At 41.9% G+C, this 12,770-nt stretch overlaps 1 protein-coding gene across 11 annotated transcripts in view; it reads left to right on the forward strand.

Annotated features, from left to right (window-relative positions):
- LOC309384358 (methyl-CpG-binding domain protein 1-like) overlaps positions 1-12,770 on the forward strand; it is a 76,618-nt gene that overhangs the window by 32,081 nt on the left and 31,767 nt on the right. For 7 of the 11 annotated variants that reach the window (XM_081937770.1, XM_081937776.1, XM_081937775.1 and 4 more), the window contains exons 5-9: positions 1,270-1,595; positions 3,882-3,967; positions 7,031-7,071; positions 9,158-9,301; positions 9,453-9,587. In XM_081937770.1, the coding sequence (XP_081793896.1) occupies positions 1,270-1,595; positions 3,882-3,967; positions 7,031-7,071; positions 9,158-9,301; positions 9,453-9,587 (732 nt within the window). The remainder of the gene's footprint in view (positions 1-1,269; positions 1,596-3,881; positions 3,968-7,030; positions 7,072-9,157; positions 9,302-9,452; positions 9,588-12,770) is intronic. The other 4 variants (XM_081937780.1, XM_081937771.1, XM_081937772.1 and 1 more) reach the window with 2 other exon arrangements.

The following is a 12,770-nucleotide window of genomic DNA, read 5'->3' on the forward strand; positions in this document are numbered from 1 at the left end:
CAGGCTCAGTCCTCGCAATGAGTGGATGAAGGTCAACCCAGTCTGGATGCTACCTCCACCCTATGAGAAGAGGCATCTCAGGTAAGGACCAACGCCCTTTTTCACACTTAACGGCTGTTGCAGCATCTCCATGGCCACGTGATTTTATATACGGATGATTGGCAACTGACTCATATTTACAACGGTTGCAGTGTCCCAGGGTCACGTGATCCCCTTTGTGACCTGATAAGCAAAGTCAATGGGAAAAACAGATTCATTTAGCAACCGTGTTGCTAATTTAACAGCTGCAGTGATTCGCTTAACAAATATGGCAAGAAAAGTCGTAAAATGGGGCAAAACTCGCAAAACAAATTTCTCACTTAGCCACATAAATGTTGGACCCAGTTGTGGTTGTAAGTTGAGGCCTACCTGTATTACCCAGAGAAGAACCATAACAGGAGTATTAGCTGTATATAGCAGGCTTACATTCTTGCAAGTCTGAAAGTACTCCTCCTATCCCTCACTTTTACTCTCCCAAAAAATTAGGGAAGATCCTTTCTGAGATGCTTTCACCACTCTTCTTCCTTCCAACTCAAATTTCTGTTTATCAGGCCATTGTCCAGGCCATGGCTTTCAAACTCGCAGTGTCACATTACGTGACATATCACGATGTTTTTTCCCTTCACAGAGCTGGAGTGGGTGTGGCCTGCATGTGACGCATCTAGCCTGTGGGCCACCAGTTTGACCCCCCCTCCCCCAGGTCAAGGCTTTGGCTCTTCCTCCTGTCTCCCAAGGTCATTCCCACATACTGTTACAAATGGAAATCCATGTGATTAAAAGTACCATAAGAATAATCATTTACCACTCTTTCCCTGCAAAGGGAAGATTCTAATCCATGGTTTTTCAAATTGTATCCTACATTGTTTTGGTTGAGTGTTTGAATGAGAAAGTACCTAACAGGTGTCCTTTGCCTGAGTGAAGCAATGTAAAAAGCAAATGAACTGTAGAAATCTTGGATTGGCTTGTACAATTAATTAATTTCCCTGGTTTTTGGTCCTTGGTAAAACATTTTCACGGATGGAAGTGTTTGGTTACTAACACACACACACACACACACACACACACACACACACACACGAGAATCCTGTCTTTATGGTTCAGAAATGGCACTTGGGTGAACGTGAAGTATGGATCTTATATAGCCATTAACCTTGAAGTAAGCTTTTACTTGCAGACAAGAGTTTTATCTGTCATAGGCCTGAGACCACATTCTGTTTCTTCCTCCAACAGGTCAAAAAGAGTAGCAAAAAGCACCTACTGCATCTGACAGCAACCACCTTACCATCCAAGAAACCACCTTGTTTGCAGATGTTTCTAGAGCCTCAGCCTTCTCTAGGACAGGGGCTTCAGGACCAGAAACCCCCAGAGCCGGAATTAGTGTTCCTGGGAGAGAACCAAGCCAATATGCAGAGTCAAGAGTCAGCATTTCCTGTTACTCAGGATCAACCGGCACCAAAGGCGCACAAACGACATCAGCATCCCCTTCCACCCATTCCTTCTCCAGGAGCAATAGAAGATGTGTCATCGCAGGAGAGCAATCCAAAAGAAGCTATGGCGTGAGCAGTTCCCTTCTCCCATTACCAGCAGATCGTTGCCATTTTATTGTATTTTTTTCCTTAAATTTACAGGCACAAAATCATACATTCAGATACAAATTTTGATAGAGTGAGCTGTTGCTCTGTTCCAAAATCTGTTAATTTGACTGCATTCTAGCCAAGCCATTTACTAGCCAAATGCGAAACTCAAGTTTCTGAAATGCATTCTCAAACTTCCCTGGAATAAGTATCCCTTGGGTTTTAAATGTACGGTATCTTTAAATCATATTCTAAGGCAAAGAGGTCTCCTTCTCTCTTTTTACCAAAAGATAATTCTGTTACAGGTTAAAACAGACTAACATTGAATTTAAACAATTATGAAATCATATTCGGAAAGCCAATAATTTGATCACGATGGACATTTCTACACCAGGGCTTAAAAAAACCTCTTCTTACCAAGTTTATATGAAAGGTAGCCTTTGGGTTACCATAGGATTGGAATTTCCATCATTCTGCAATAGAGTCATAAAGCACAGTGTCACATGACCACATCACTTGGTAACAGCCGTTCTGAAGTCTCAGTTGCCCTTGTGGTCTCAGGACCACACAGTTCATTAACCGAGGCTCTCATGTGACCATGATATGTGAAAAGGGAGGAATCCCAGGCAAACAGGCCAATGGGCAAGAGTTGCGGGTGACAGCCACAGGCAGTTGTATGGATGCTCCTAGCAGGCACAATGGAGTAGGGCAGGTGGGTGCCAGCAGCAGCTGCTATGTAAGAACGGGTGGGCAATTGCTGTTGGCAAGCACTATGGAGTGGGGATGAGTGTATGGGTGGCACAGGCAAGTGCTATGGAGCATGGCAGTTGTTATGAGTCAATGCTAGGGTGTGCTGGCAAGGGATAGGTGCCATGAGCAGGCAGGTAGGTGAAAAAGTAGCAGGAATTATTTACAATGTCTCCCTGGCTTCCCCATTGACTTTGCTCGTGGGAAGCTGGCAGAGAAGGAAACAACTGGCATTCATGTGATTACGGGCTGCTGCTGCTGCAACCATTGTAATTATGAGCTTCTTGCTAAGTTCCTGAATTGCAGCCTTTGACCATGGGCATGCTGTGATGGCTGGAACTTTGCAGTCAGGTGATGAGTTCCCCTTTGTTCAGTGCCATTGTAACTTTGAACAATAGCTAAAGAAGTGATAAAAGCCTGAGGCAAGAAGGCATAAGCTGCCTTATTTCAAATAGCTCAAGTGGGTTCTTCATAAAGTTCATATTTTTTCTCATCAAATTAGTCATAATTAATTCCCTGTGTGGGACAGATAAAGTGATATGTCTTCTTTCCCACATAGTGCAAGATTTTTGTGACTTTAAAAAAGTTCAATTTTCAAGTTAGAACAAATCATTCTTGAGTTAGATTAACGTTGGCAAAAGCATATTCCCTGCACTTTGAGATTTTTGTACCTTGTTTCCCATCATTTTTAAATGATTTCGGTTGCTTTTTGTAGGGCTGCTATTTAGGAAACAAATTACAAATTGATAACTTTAATGGTCTTTCCTAACCGTGGCAGTAACTCCAGACATTAAGTAATAGAATAAAGGAAGGTATATTAAGACTAAATTCTCTCATACATTTGAATAGGGTGAAGGCAGAAAGAAAATAGTTTAGGCAAGGAATGTTGCTAAGAGAGGATCAGATAATCTCCAATAAATAGTCAGTTCTGTAGATATGTAAGTTTTAAAGACAGATAACTTTATTTTCACTCAGATAGAACACCGAGGTTTGGAAGCTTTTTTCAGCTAGAAACTGGGTAACCATACTTTGAATCCTATTTCAGCAGCCTGTCACATTCTTTTGTTATGTGTGTGAATATGCACACTTTTGAACAAATTCCGAACATAAATCTCAGTGTTCAAGGTTTAGCATGTAATATTTTTTGATAGCATGCAATGTTCCTAACATGGTATTACTGCAGATACTCAGGAAGATACCCTCCATCCTAAACTAAGCCATGTTCTGCTGGCCTGGACATCTTCAGTGAATTGTGCTGTTTAGCCAGTAATAGTCAAAGAATTATGACAAATCAAATCAAATATTGGATAAAAATGTTGCCAAGTTAATCATTGGCACCATATGATCGCAATGTTATTACTGTTCCCGATAATACAGCTGAATATGGTTATGTAGTAGAAAACTTTGGAGAGCAGTTTTGAAAATCTCTTGGAATGATAAAGCAGGTTGCAATAAGCAACAGAGTAAGAAAGAATTATGATGTGGGTGAAAAGGAGTGATCCTGTCCATCTCTTCTTCCAGGTGCTGTGCCAGCTGTCAGGGACAGTTCCCAGAAATAATGCTACCATCTCAGAGACGTTGTCGGTGGCTCTGCCCAGACTGCAGAGGTTGGTATTTCAAGTGATAAGGTGACAATACAAGGACTTGTTTTATTGATGCTGTGCTGGAATGGTAGATTACTTACTTACCTAAAGCAATTAAAGGATTGACTGGCCATTCCCTCAGTAGGAAGTGTAGAGGGGGGAAAAGTTGGAGAGTTGAGAAGGTGGGTAGGAGCATCACAATGGTAACAGGCAGAGGAAGGTATGGTGGGAATCTGAAGACGGGCCATACCTGGGGATACCAGATCCAATATTTGAAAGGGTATTCACTGTCTGGCCTTTGGCTTCTACTCTTGAGGCCTGGTCATTGGATCCTCAATAGCTCTCTGCTCTGGCTACTGCTGTTGAACTCCCTGATCAGTATGTCAAAAGGCTGCCCTTATTCATGATCTTACCTGGCATGTCTGAGATGTGCAGGTGGGCTTAGAGGAATGTGTTCCTCTTGAAATTATGCTCACCTGGTTTTGGGTTTTGCATTACCCAAGACCCAGAAGAGGATGGAAACAGGGCTGTTGTCTGAGTTTTTGAAAGCTCTCAGAGGCTGTTCTCTACAGATAATTGAATATAAGGTGCTGTGGTTGATGTTGGCCTCTAGGGAATAGCTGTTGTACTGGCCTCTCTGCTGCTGAGCTGCTTCCATTTTGGAACAATGGGATTCTATCACTGGGCTGATGTTGAAGTCCCTATGGTTACTGGTTCTTGGGGATTTCAATTTGCCATCTGTAATGTTGTGTCCAGAGCATTTTAGGAGTTGATGGCCTCCATAAGTTTCCACTGATCTGATACACACTGGTGACTAAATGATCTGGGGCAATTTTCTCAGGGCAATTATGACATGATCTAGTAGTGAAGGATTTTGACATCAATCCATTGTCATGGAGAACTTCAGGCTTGCTTTTGTCACCCTTCTTGGCAAGGGGACAGGAACTACTTGATCAGCCTGCTCCAGGAAACTGATGGACCCTATGGATCTCCAGAAAAGCATTTTCTGTGAGGATCTGATGGCTGGTTGATCAAAGCTCTAGTCACTGCTTGGAGAAGGCAGGTGGTAAAGTGTTTGGACATCATTGCTCTTATGTGATGTCTCCCTGTGCCTCTCTCGCTTTGCAAGGACCTCTTTTTTTCTCATGTGACTGCTCATTAATATCTAGAAGGAAAGGGCTGATACAGATTGTTCTCAACAGCCACAGTTGGGATTGGCAGTTCTGTTGTAAATTGGTGCAGTTGTAAGTCAAGTCAGACCCAATTTTATGACAATTTTTGATGGCAGTCGTTAAGCGAGTCACACGTTTGTTAAACTTCTCAAAGAGCATTTTTGCTGTTTGTTTTTGCTGAAACGGGCATAAAAGATTGCAAATCATGATCATGTGGTGCTGCAAATGGTCATAAGTACGAGCCAGTGGCAAGCACCCAAACTCCAATCCTATGAACATGGGGGAGGTGTGACAGTTGTAAGTGCAAGTTACAGATCGTAAGTCACATTTTCCAACACTGTTGTAACTTTCAGCCACTGTTAAACAAAGGGTTGTAAGTCAAGGGCTATTTATACTGCTATGACAAAGGTGAAAATGCTATCTTTGACAATGAATGATGTAAATCTTTGTAGACAAAGACTGCAAAGCCATATCTTGAAAGCTTTTGTAAGAATGGATGCTTTGCTTTGATATTATCAACAATGATGTGGTTTTAGGTGCACTGTGCCACAGATTACCTGATATGAAGTCCAATTTCTAAAATTGGGCACCAGGGATCAATTGGGGTTGCTATTCCTAAATTAGCTTTCCTGCAGAATAGGAACTCTGCTGCTCCTATTCAGAGTTATTCAGCTCTGAGTTAGTGGTGGAATTCCCTTCAACCTGTTTTTTTTTTCCTGGAGGTGGAAATGGAGGTTCTATGACCTTACTCAAATCCTTGATGGCTGATGCACAGAGGAGGTTATAGTCAGATCTGGTTTTTGTCTCAGGAGAATAGTGGCAAGATTTGGATATGAGAATAATGACATTGGTCTTTTGTCATGATCAATTGACCCCTTGATTGCTTTATTCCCAATGTTGGGCGCACGCCCCACAGGGTGGCAATTGATTTTTAATGGGGGCAATTTGAACCTTGTTTAAACCAAGTTAATGGTCTTTAGGCTTCCCACACGTGCGTAGAGTTCACTTTTTGAGTGAAGTACGAATTATATGTCACAAAGGGGGGGGGGGCATCAGGATTTTAGAGATGCTTAGGTGGGACATGGCCAAAAAAAAGGTTGGGAACCACTGCTTTAGAGTTTCCCTGTGCTTCCAGCCACAGGGGCCCTGTTAGGTTCCAGAGAGAACTTGGGGTTGTCTTGGAGGCTTGGGGAAATTGTTTAATTTAGGCTTTAGTTATTACTTGGAATGAGTGATTATGACCTTAGACCTGATTGTGACTTGTAGACATCTTCAAACTTGTGCTACCTGGAGAGTCCCTCTTTCTCTTTTGCTAGAGGAAAAAGAGTGAATCTAACCAATGATGCTCTGAGTTGGACTTTGGGTAAAGTCAAGCCCAATGGGATTCCTCCTGAGGGGTTTGAGCCGCTTGGTTTCAGGGAACAGGGTTTTCAAGACTTAGCAATTTGCCCCGCTTGTCAAGCCATCAAAATAATTAAATGTCAGTAGGAAAGATCAATTATTTTCCTTTCCTTCTTCAATAAAATATTGCTAGCTTTATATTTGAAGGCAAGGTATGAATCTGCAAGGCCTTTTTTTGACCAGAAGGGTCTAATGCATAAGTGTGCCAGAGTATCCATCTTTCTTGCTTTCCCTATTTGAACATATCTAGGTTTATTTCAGAGATAATAATTCTGTCAGTCAGAAAGACTGCTGGAAACCTTCCTTTGTTTTCTTCCAATCCAAATAATTACTCATCTTGTGTTCTGCCTGAGAAGTAGGGCAATCTGTCAGATGTCTGATTCACTTATTATTATGCCTACTAACCTTTTGATTGATTGCCTTCTTTTTTTTACTCTACTGCATTTGTTAGTAGACACTAAGACAATGTTTTTGTGTGCCAGCTTTACTTACTTACTTGTTTTGCTTCTTTCAGCTCAGAGAAGAGCTTTTAACAGGGAGCAAAGATATTACAAGGTAAGATCTAAGACGGGGGTCCCCAACTCCTGGTCTGTTGCCCACAACCGGGCCTCGAGCCCTTTGCAACTGGGCCACAGAAGTGGTGGGTGAATATGTATGCACGTATCCCCGCTTGCGTGAGCAGCACACGAGCATGGGCAAGGGTGCTCCATTTGTGCGAGCAGCATGCATGCAGGCTCATCACTTGCACAAACGGAGCTGTGCACTGCACATGCATATGCTAGCCCACCACTCATGTGGAACCATCTCCCCCTCCCCCAGCCATACCACAAAGCTGGGAAGGTTGGGGAACTCTGATCTAAGGCACAGTCACGCTTTCTGCTTTATTTAGAAAGTGTATTGAGATGTGTGAGCATAAAAGGTACTGTGCTTAGATATAAGTTTGTACCACATCAAAATGCTACTGCGACATTGTAAGATACAAGTATGCACGTTATTATTAGTCTGCATTTTTACGATTGCACCTCTGTGTTTGCTCTCCGCTTTTGCAACCGATGAAAGAATGGCTTTACTACAGACAGAGAGAAGTATAGAGCTGGAAAACGGAAGAGCTGAAAAGCTACGATTCTATCTCAAATTTGAAAGTTTGTTTGTTTGTAATTGAAACCCAACTTGGCTATATGCTGGAATATATTAGAAGAGGTTTTCCTAATGAGAGACTCTTAGATGCTTTTGCTCTTCATTTCCTATAATCTGTAGCCAGCATGTTGAGCCCAACTAGAAGGTGCTCTGTTTTGGATTTAGAATACAGGTAGTCCTTGACGTATGACCACAATTAACCCCCAAATTTATGTTGCTAAGTGAGACATTTGTTAAGTGAGTTTTGCCCTATTTTACGACCTTCCTTGCCCCAATTGTTAAGTGAATCATTGCAGTTGTTCAGTTAGTAACACAGTTGTTAAGGGAATCTGGCTTCTCTATTGGTTTTGCTTGTCAAAAGGTCACAAGAGGTGATCGCATGATCCCGGACACACTGCAAACGTCATAAATATGAACCAGTTGTCAAGGATCTGAATTTTAATCCCATGACCAATTGGAAGCTTCAATGGTTGTAAGTGTGAAAAGCATTCACAAATCACTTTTTTCCAATGCCATTGTAACTTTGAACAGTCACTAAATGAACTGTTGTAAGTCAAGGACTGCCTGTATTAGAGTATTGCAGAGGTACAGAAGCATATACTTTATCGATAGCAGCAGGGCTGAAGATTGAATTTAAGATGAAAAGATAAAGGTTTTGTTTGCCTCTTGGAGGAAGAAACCTCCTAGGACGATGACAGAATATAAGATAGAGCTATAAAACAAAATTGTCTATCTGGCAGGTCGTGCATTATGGTTGCTCCCATCTCCAGCCAAATTGTCCTAAGTAGTGTGTTTTGCAGAGATTCAGAGATTTGCCCAAGATAGTTGAGGACCGTGGGTTAATGACAACAACTGTGGTTGAAAAGAAGAAAGTGTGGATAATTGATGTGGCAATACCAGGGGTTAGTACAATAAAAGACTAAAAATTGGAGAAGACCACAAAGTATCAAGATCTGAAAATCAAAATTGAAAGATCAGTTGTGGTGGTCCCAGTGGTTATTGGCATACTGGGTGCCATATCAATAAACTTTGGCCAGCACTTAGAAAATCTTACATATTGACAACATTTCCATCTGTCATTAATAAAAAGCTGTACAGCTTGGATACGTGCATAGATTACACTGATAACATTACAACAGCCTAGGATCTTGGGAATGACTTGATGCCAATAAAGTCCAATATCAGTTGAAGAATTGACAACTGCGCCTTAACATTTTTGTGTATATAGTAATGATTTATTAAATTTACATGCCACCTGTCTTGTAGCGACACTGAGTAGTTCACAATAGTTTTAAACACCTGGTGTCTTTAGTTTAGAGAGTTGGTGAGCTTTTTCTGTTTAGCAGCCTGACAAATTACAGTTGATGCTTGATGTGTACATCCGGTGTGATGCTTTTGATGTGGTCAGCCAGATAGGTGAAGTGTGGTGCTTTTGAGGTGATGGGCCACTGAGGTGATTGCTTTCCCTGGAACCTTGTTTATCCCTACCCCTCTGCCCTTGCAGCAAATTGGTTGTGGTGTTTGCCAGGCCTGCCAGATGTCTCAGGACTGCGGCATCTGCAGTGTATGTGTTCTGCGAGCCCAAAGCCCCAAGTTCCACATTGACATCAAATGCTTGCTGCGCCGATGCTTGAAGATTGTCAAAAAGGTACCATAGGCTGCTTCCTGCTTTTCCTTCCCTTCCCACCCTTTTTCCATGGTTTGTGGTTTTCTGCTGATTCTTTCCAGCTTCAGGTAGGCTTACACATGGTCTTACGCTTTAACAGTTACCTCTCCTCCACTCTCATTCTGGTTTGCAGGGCCTTGATTGTGGCATATGTCAGGCCTGCGAGATAACTGAGGACTGTGGGACCTGTGCAATCTGTTTGCGGAGGCAAAGACCTGGCATGAAACGTCAGTGGAAATGTCTCAAGCGCCGTTGTCTCAAACGCAAGGTGTGTGCTTGATCCAACTAGTTTTGAATTTCTTTAAAGGGAGTGGTTGACGTAGCAATAGCACTTAGGCTTCTGTACCACTTTAGAATGCTTTACAGCCTCCTCTAAGCCGTTTATAGAGTCAGCATATTGCCCCCAACAATCTGGCTCCTCATTTTACCAACCTTGGAAGGATGGAAGGCTGAGTCAACCTTCAATCTGAGTCAATCCCGGTCAGGATCATTTTAACCACTGCATTTTAACCACTGTGCTCCACCACGGCTTCTAGAATGGATATAAAAGAAAGAGAAAGCAGCACCAGCCTATTTCATTTAGGGAGAAGTCCTTTGCAAATTGAAGTGAAAAAATGACTAAAGGCATATCTTAGAGGAAAGTTTCAATGTTTGTACTTCTAATGGACCACAGAGATTTGGCTTAAAGCAAGAAAGCCAAATGGGAATGACACATTTGGTGTTTAGTTCTTGTTATGCGGGAGTCCTAGGTCTGGCCTGGCACAAACAAAGAGTCTAGTTCTTTCTAAGTCACATGATTATTCAGAACCCCAAATGATTTATTCAGCATGCCTTTATAGTTTACTTGAGTACACAAGTAGGAAATACAGTCGTTTGCATGAAAGTAGATAAAAAAACAGTTGCTACAATGTCATCGCTGTACCAAGTACATTTAGAAAGGAGCATATTTAGCAAGTCCATTATGGTTTCCTGTCATGCCTCCCTGAGCTATGGACAAGTAGATGTTATTACAACTCATTTATTCTCTTTAATTCAGCCATTTCAATGGAAGACTCTTGATCGTCATAATCCCCCCTTTGATACTTTGAGCAATACGGAGAGGTATCACCTTAGAAAATTTGAAGTTCAGTCGCTGTATAAAATTTCCTAGGACAAGCCTGTATGTATACTGGTTTAAGATGTTTACAGCAACAACAAGAACGAAAGGAATTCAGAAGATTATGAAGAGCAAAACTAAGAATATTCCTTAGGCCATCCCAACCAGGCAGCCAATCTGAGAGCCAAGAAAATATGCCCAAGAACACTCCTAGGATGTCAACATCTGTGAATCTATTTGCAATATTACCCATGAGGTGAATGGTATGATTAATATCTACGTGATAATTAAAAATATAACAACAGTAAGCATGTATAAGTGCACAATCCCCCCCCCTCCCCCATTACTGCTAACTCAATGTCTAGAGCATGCTGGTTCTGGAGAACAACCTCCCTAATCTCATTTTATTCTTTATTCAGTTGGGACATACTCTTTATGGTCAAATTAAACATACTCTCTGCCCAGTTGTACAATAGATCCTTAATTAAGTCCTTGGTTCCAGTATGATGTGTTTTATAGTTGAAAAGGTGTTCCCGAACTGAATCCTGCACCAAAGTGTGCTTATTGCAGATCCAGTGGTTCCACTCTTTCTGGTATATTACTCGGACGGAGGGGATAACCATGCCCACTGTGCAAATTTCAGACCAGAAAGTTGACAAAATATTTATAAGCAAACCTACCATTTCAGAGCCACCAAGTGTGATACGAGCAGCTCAGTGGGCTGTGGTTTTCAACATCTATATTTTCTTATGCAACAACACCCATATAGTGCCAATGAAATTGCATAAAATAGAAGGGCGGAGATCGGTGTTCTTCCCAAAGGCCTCATGTCATTTTATTCAATCGGTCTAATAACTGGCAGTATTGACCACCCAGATACTGTACAGTCCCACTGCTCATAAGCTTCCAACTTTGCCTTTGAATGTTTCAGGCAGACAGCGGAAGATCTTGGATTCGTGCTCCAAGTTTAATAAGAGTCTGTTTCTTTGGGTGGGAATGTGGGTGCAAATCCAGCATTCAGTAACATTTAGGATTTTTGCCTACATTATGGATATGCATATTGGCATTCCACAACCCCAGTGATGGCACCAGGTATTGTTTGCCCCTGTGAAGATGGTCATGTTCCTATGTGTGAACTGGGAGATATCAATATATGTCTAGGTTGTCTTCAAGTCTTCATTCATCTTGGCTTTGAGGCTTCTAAGGCATTGCCTCTTCATGTATTTCTTGTTTTCTTGAGTCCCTAGAAAGGGTCAGAGAATCCTGAATATCGTTAATCACCTCTATGTCTACATCCCGATCATTTTCAGTCCCAGTGCCATAGCACTCATAATCCCCCCCTCCCCGTCCTGTAGAGAAAGAAGACAAGGAGAAGAATGCAGACAAAGAGGAAAGAATAGGAGAGGCCATGGAGCACAAAGAAAAAGAGGAGGTCAATAGTACTAAAGAGCAAACAATTTTGTAGCAAGAGAAGAAAGAAGGACCAAATGCGCAAAGTCCCTGGGCTGATAAGAAGCAATATAGAGCATTCAGCTCATATCACATAGCATCCTGAAATGAACCAACAACCACAGTGGTGTTTGGACCTATAACAACCCAAAGTTCATCATCAGCACGGAGAGAAGATGCCTTCAGATAGGTGTGATGAATGCAGGTCTGGGCTCCAGTAACCAACCTACGGGTGGTGAGAAGAACAACATAAGGTCTCTTCCACTTTCTGGACAAAGGATCACCGGAATGCCAGGATTTGATAAGAACCTAATTTCCAGGGCTGAATGAGTGTAGTAGTAAGTGACCTAGACCGGAAGGACAAAACAGTATTAAACAGCTACAGAAATAGAAGGAACATTTTTAATCACAAAGTGAACATATTCTCGAAGGACATGGCCCCTGAAGGTGGAAAGGGAGGTAAATATAGAATTATATGCAAGTACACATTGGGGTTCCAAGGCCATGGTTGTTAAAAGATTGTATTTACCTTGGGATTTTTATAAGGCACTCCCATGTCATCCTTATATGCATCTTGCTGGGAAGCAGGGTGCCATCCAAAAGGCACAGCATATTAGGATCATATTTAACTGGACTCCCCTGCGCAATTAACAAACCACGCTCCTTCCATAAAGTACCACGAGCATGATGGAGAAATTTCCTGGCAGCTAGATGGACAAAGATCCTGACAGTGAAAACAATTAGTCAGTGGAATGACTTGACTCCAGAAGTTGTAAATGCCCCTACAATGGAGGTTTTAAAGAAGAGATTGGACAGCCATTTGTCTGAAATGGTGTTGGGTCTCCTGCTTGAGCAGGGGGTTGGACTAGAAAATCTCTAAGGTCTGTCCGTTATTTTATTATTCTG

The sequence above is a fragment of the Natrix helvetica genome (genome assembly GCF_964273705.1).
Source record: "Natrix helvetica genome assembly, chromosome: 1".
Lineage (NCBI taxonomy): Eukaryota > Metazoa > Chordata > Lepidosauria > Squamata > Natricidae > Natrix > Natrix helvetica.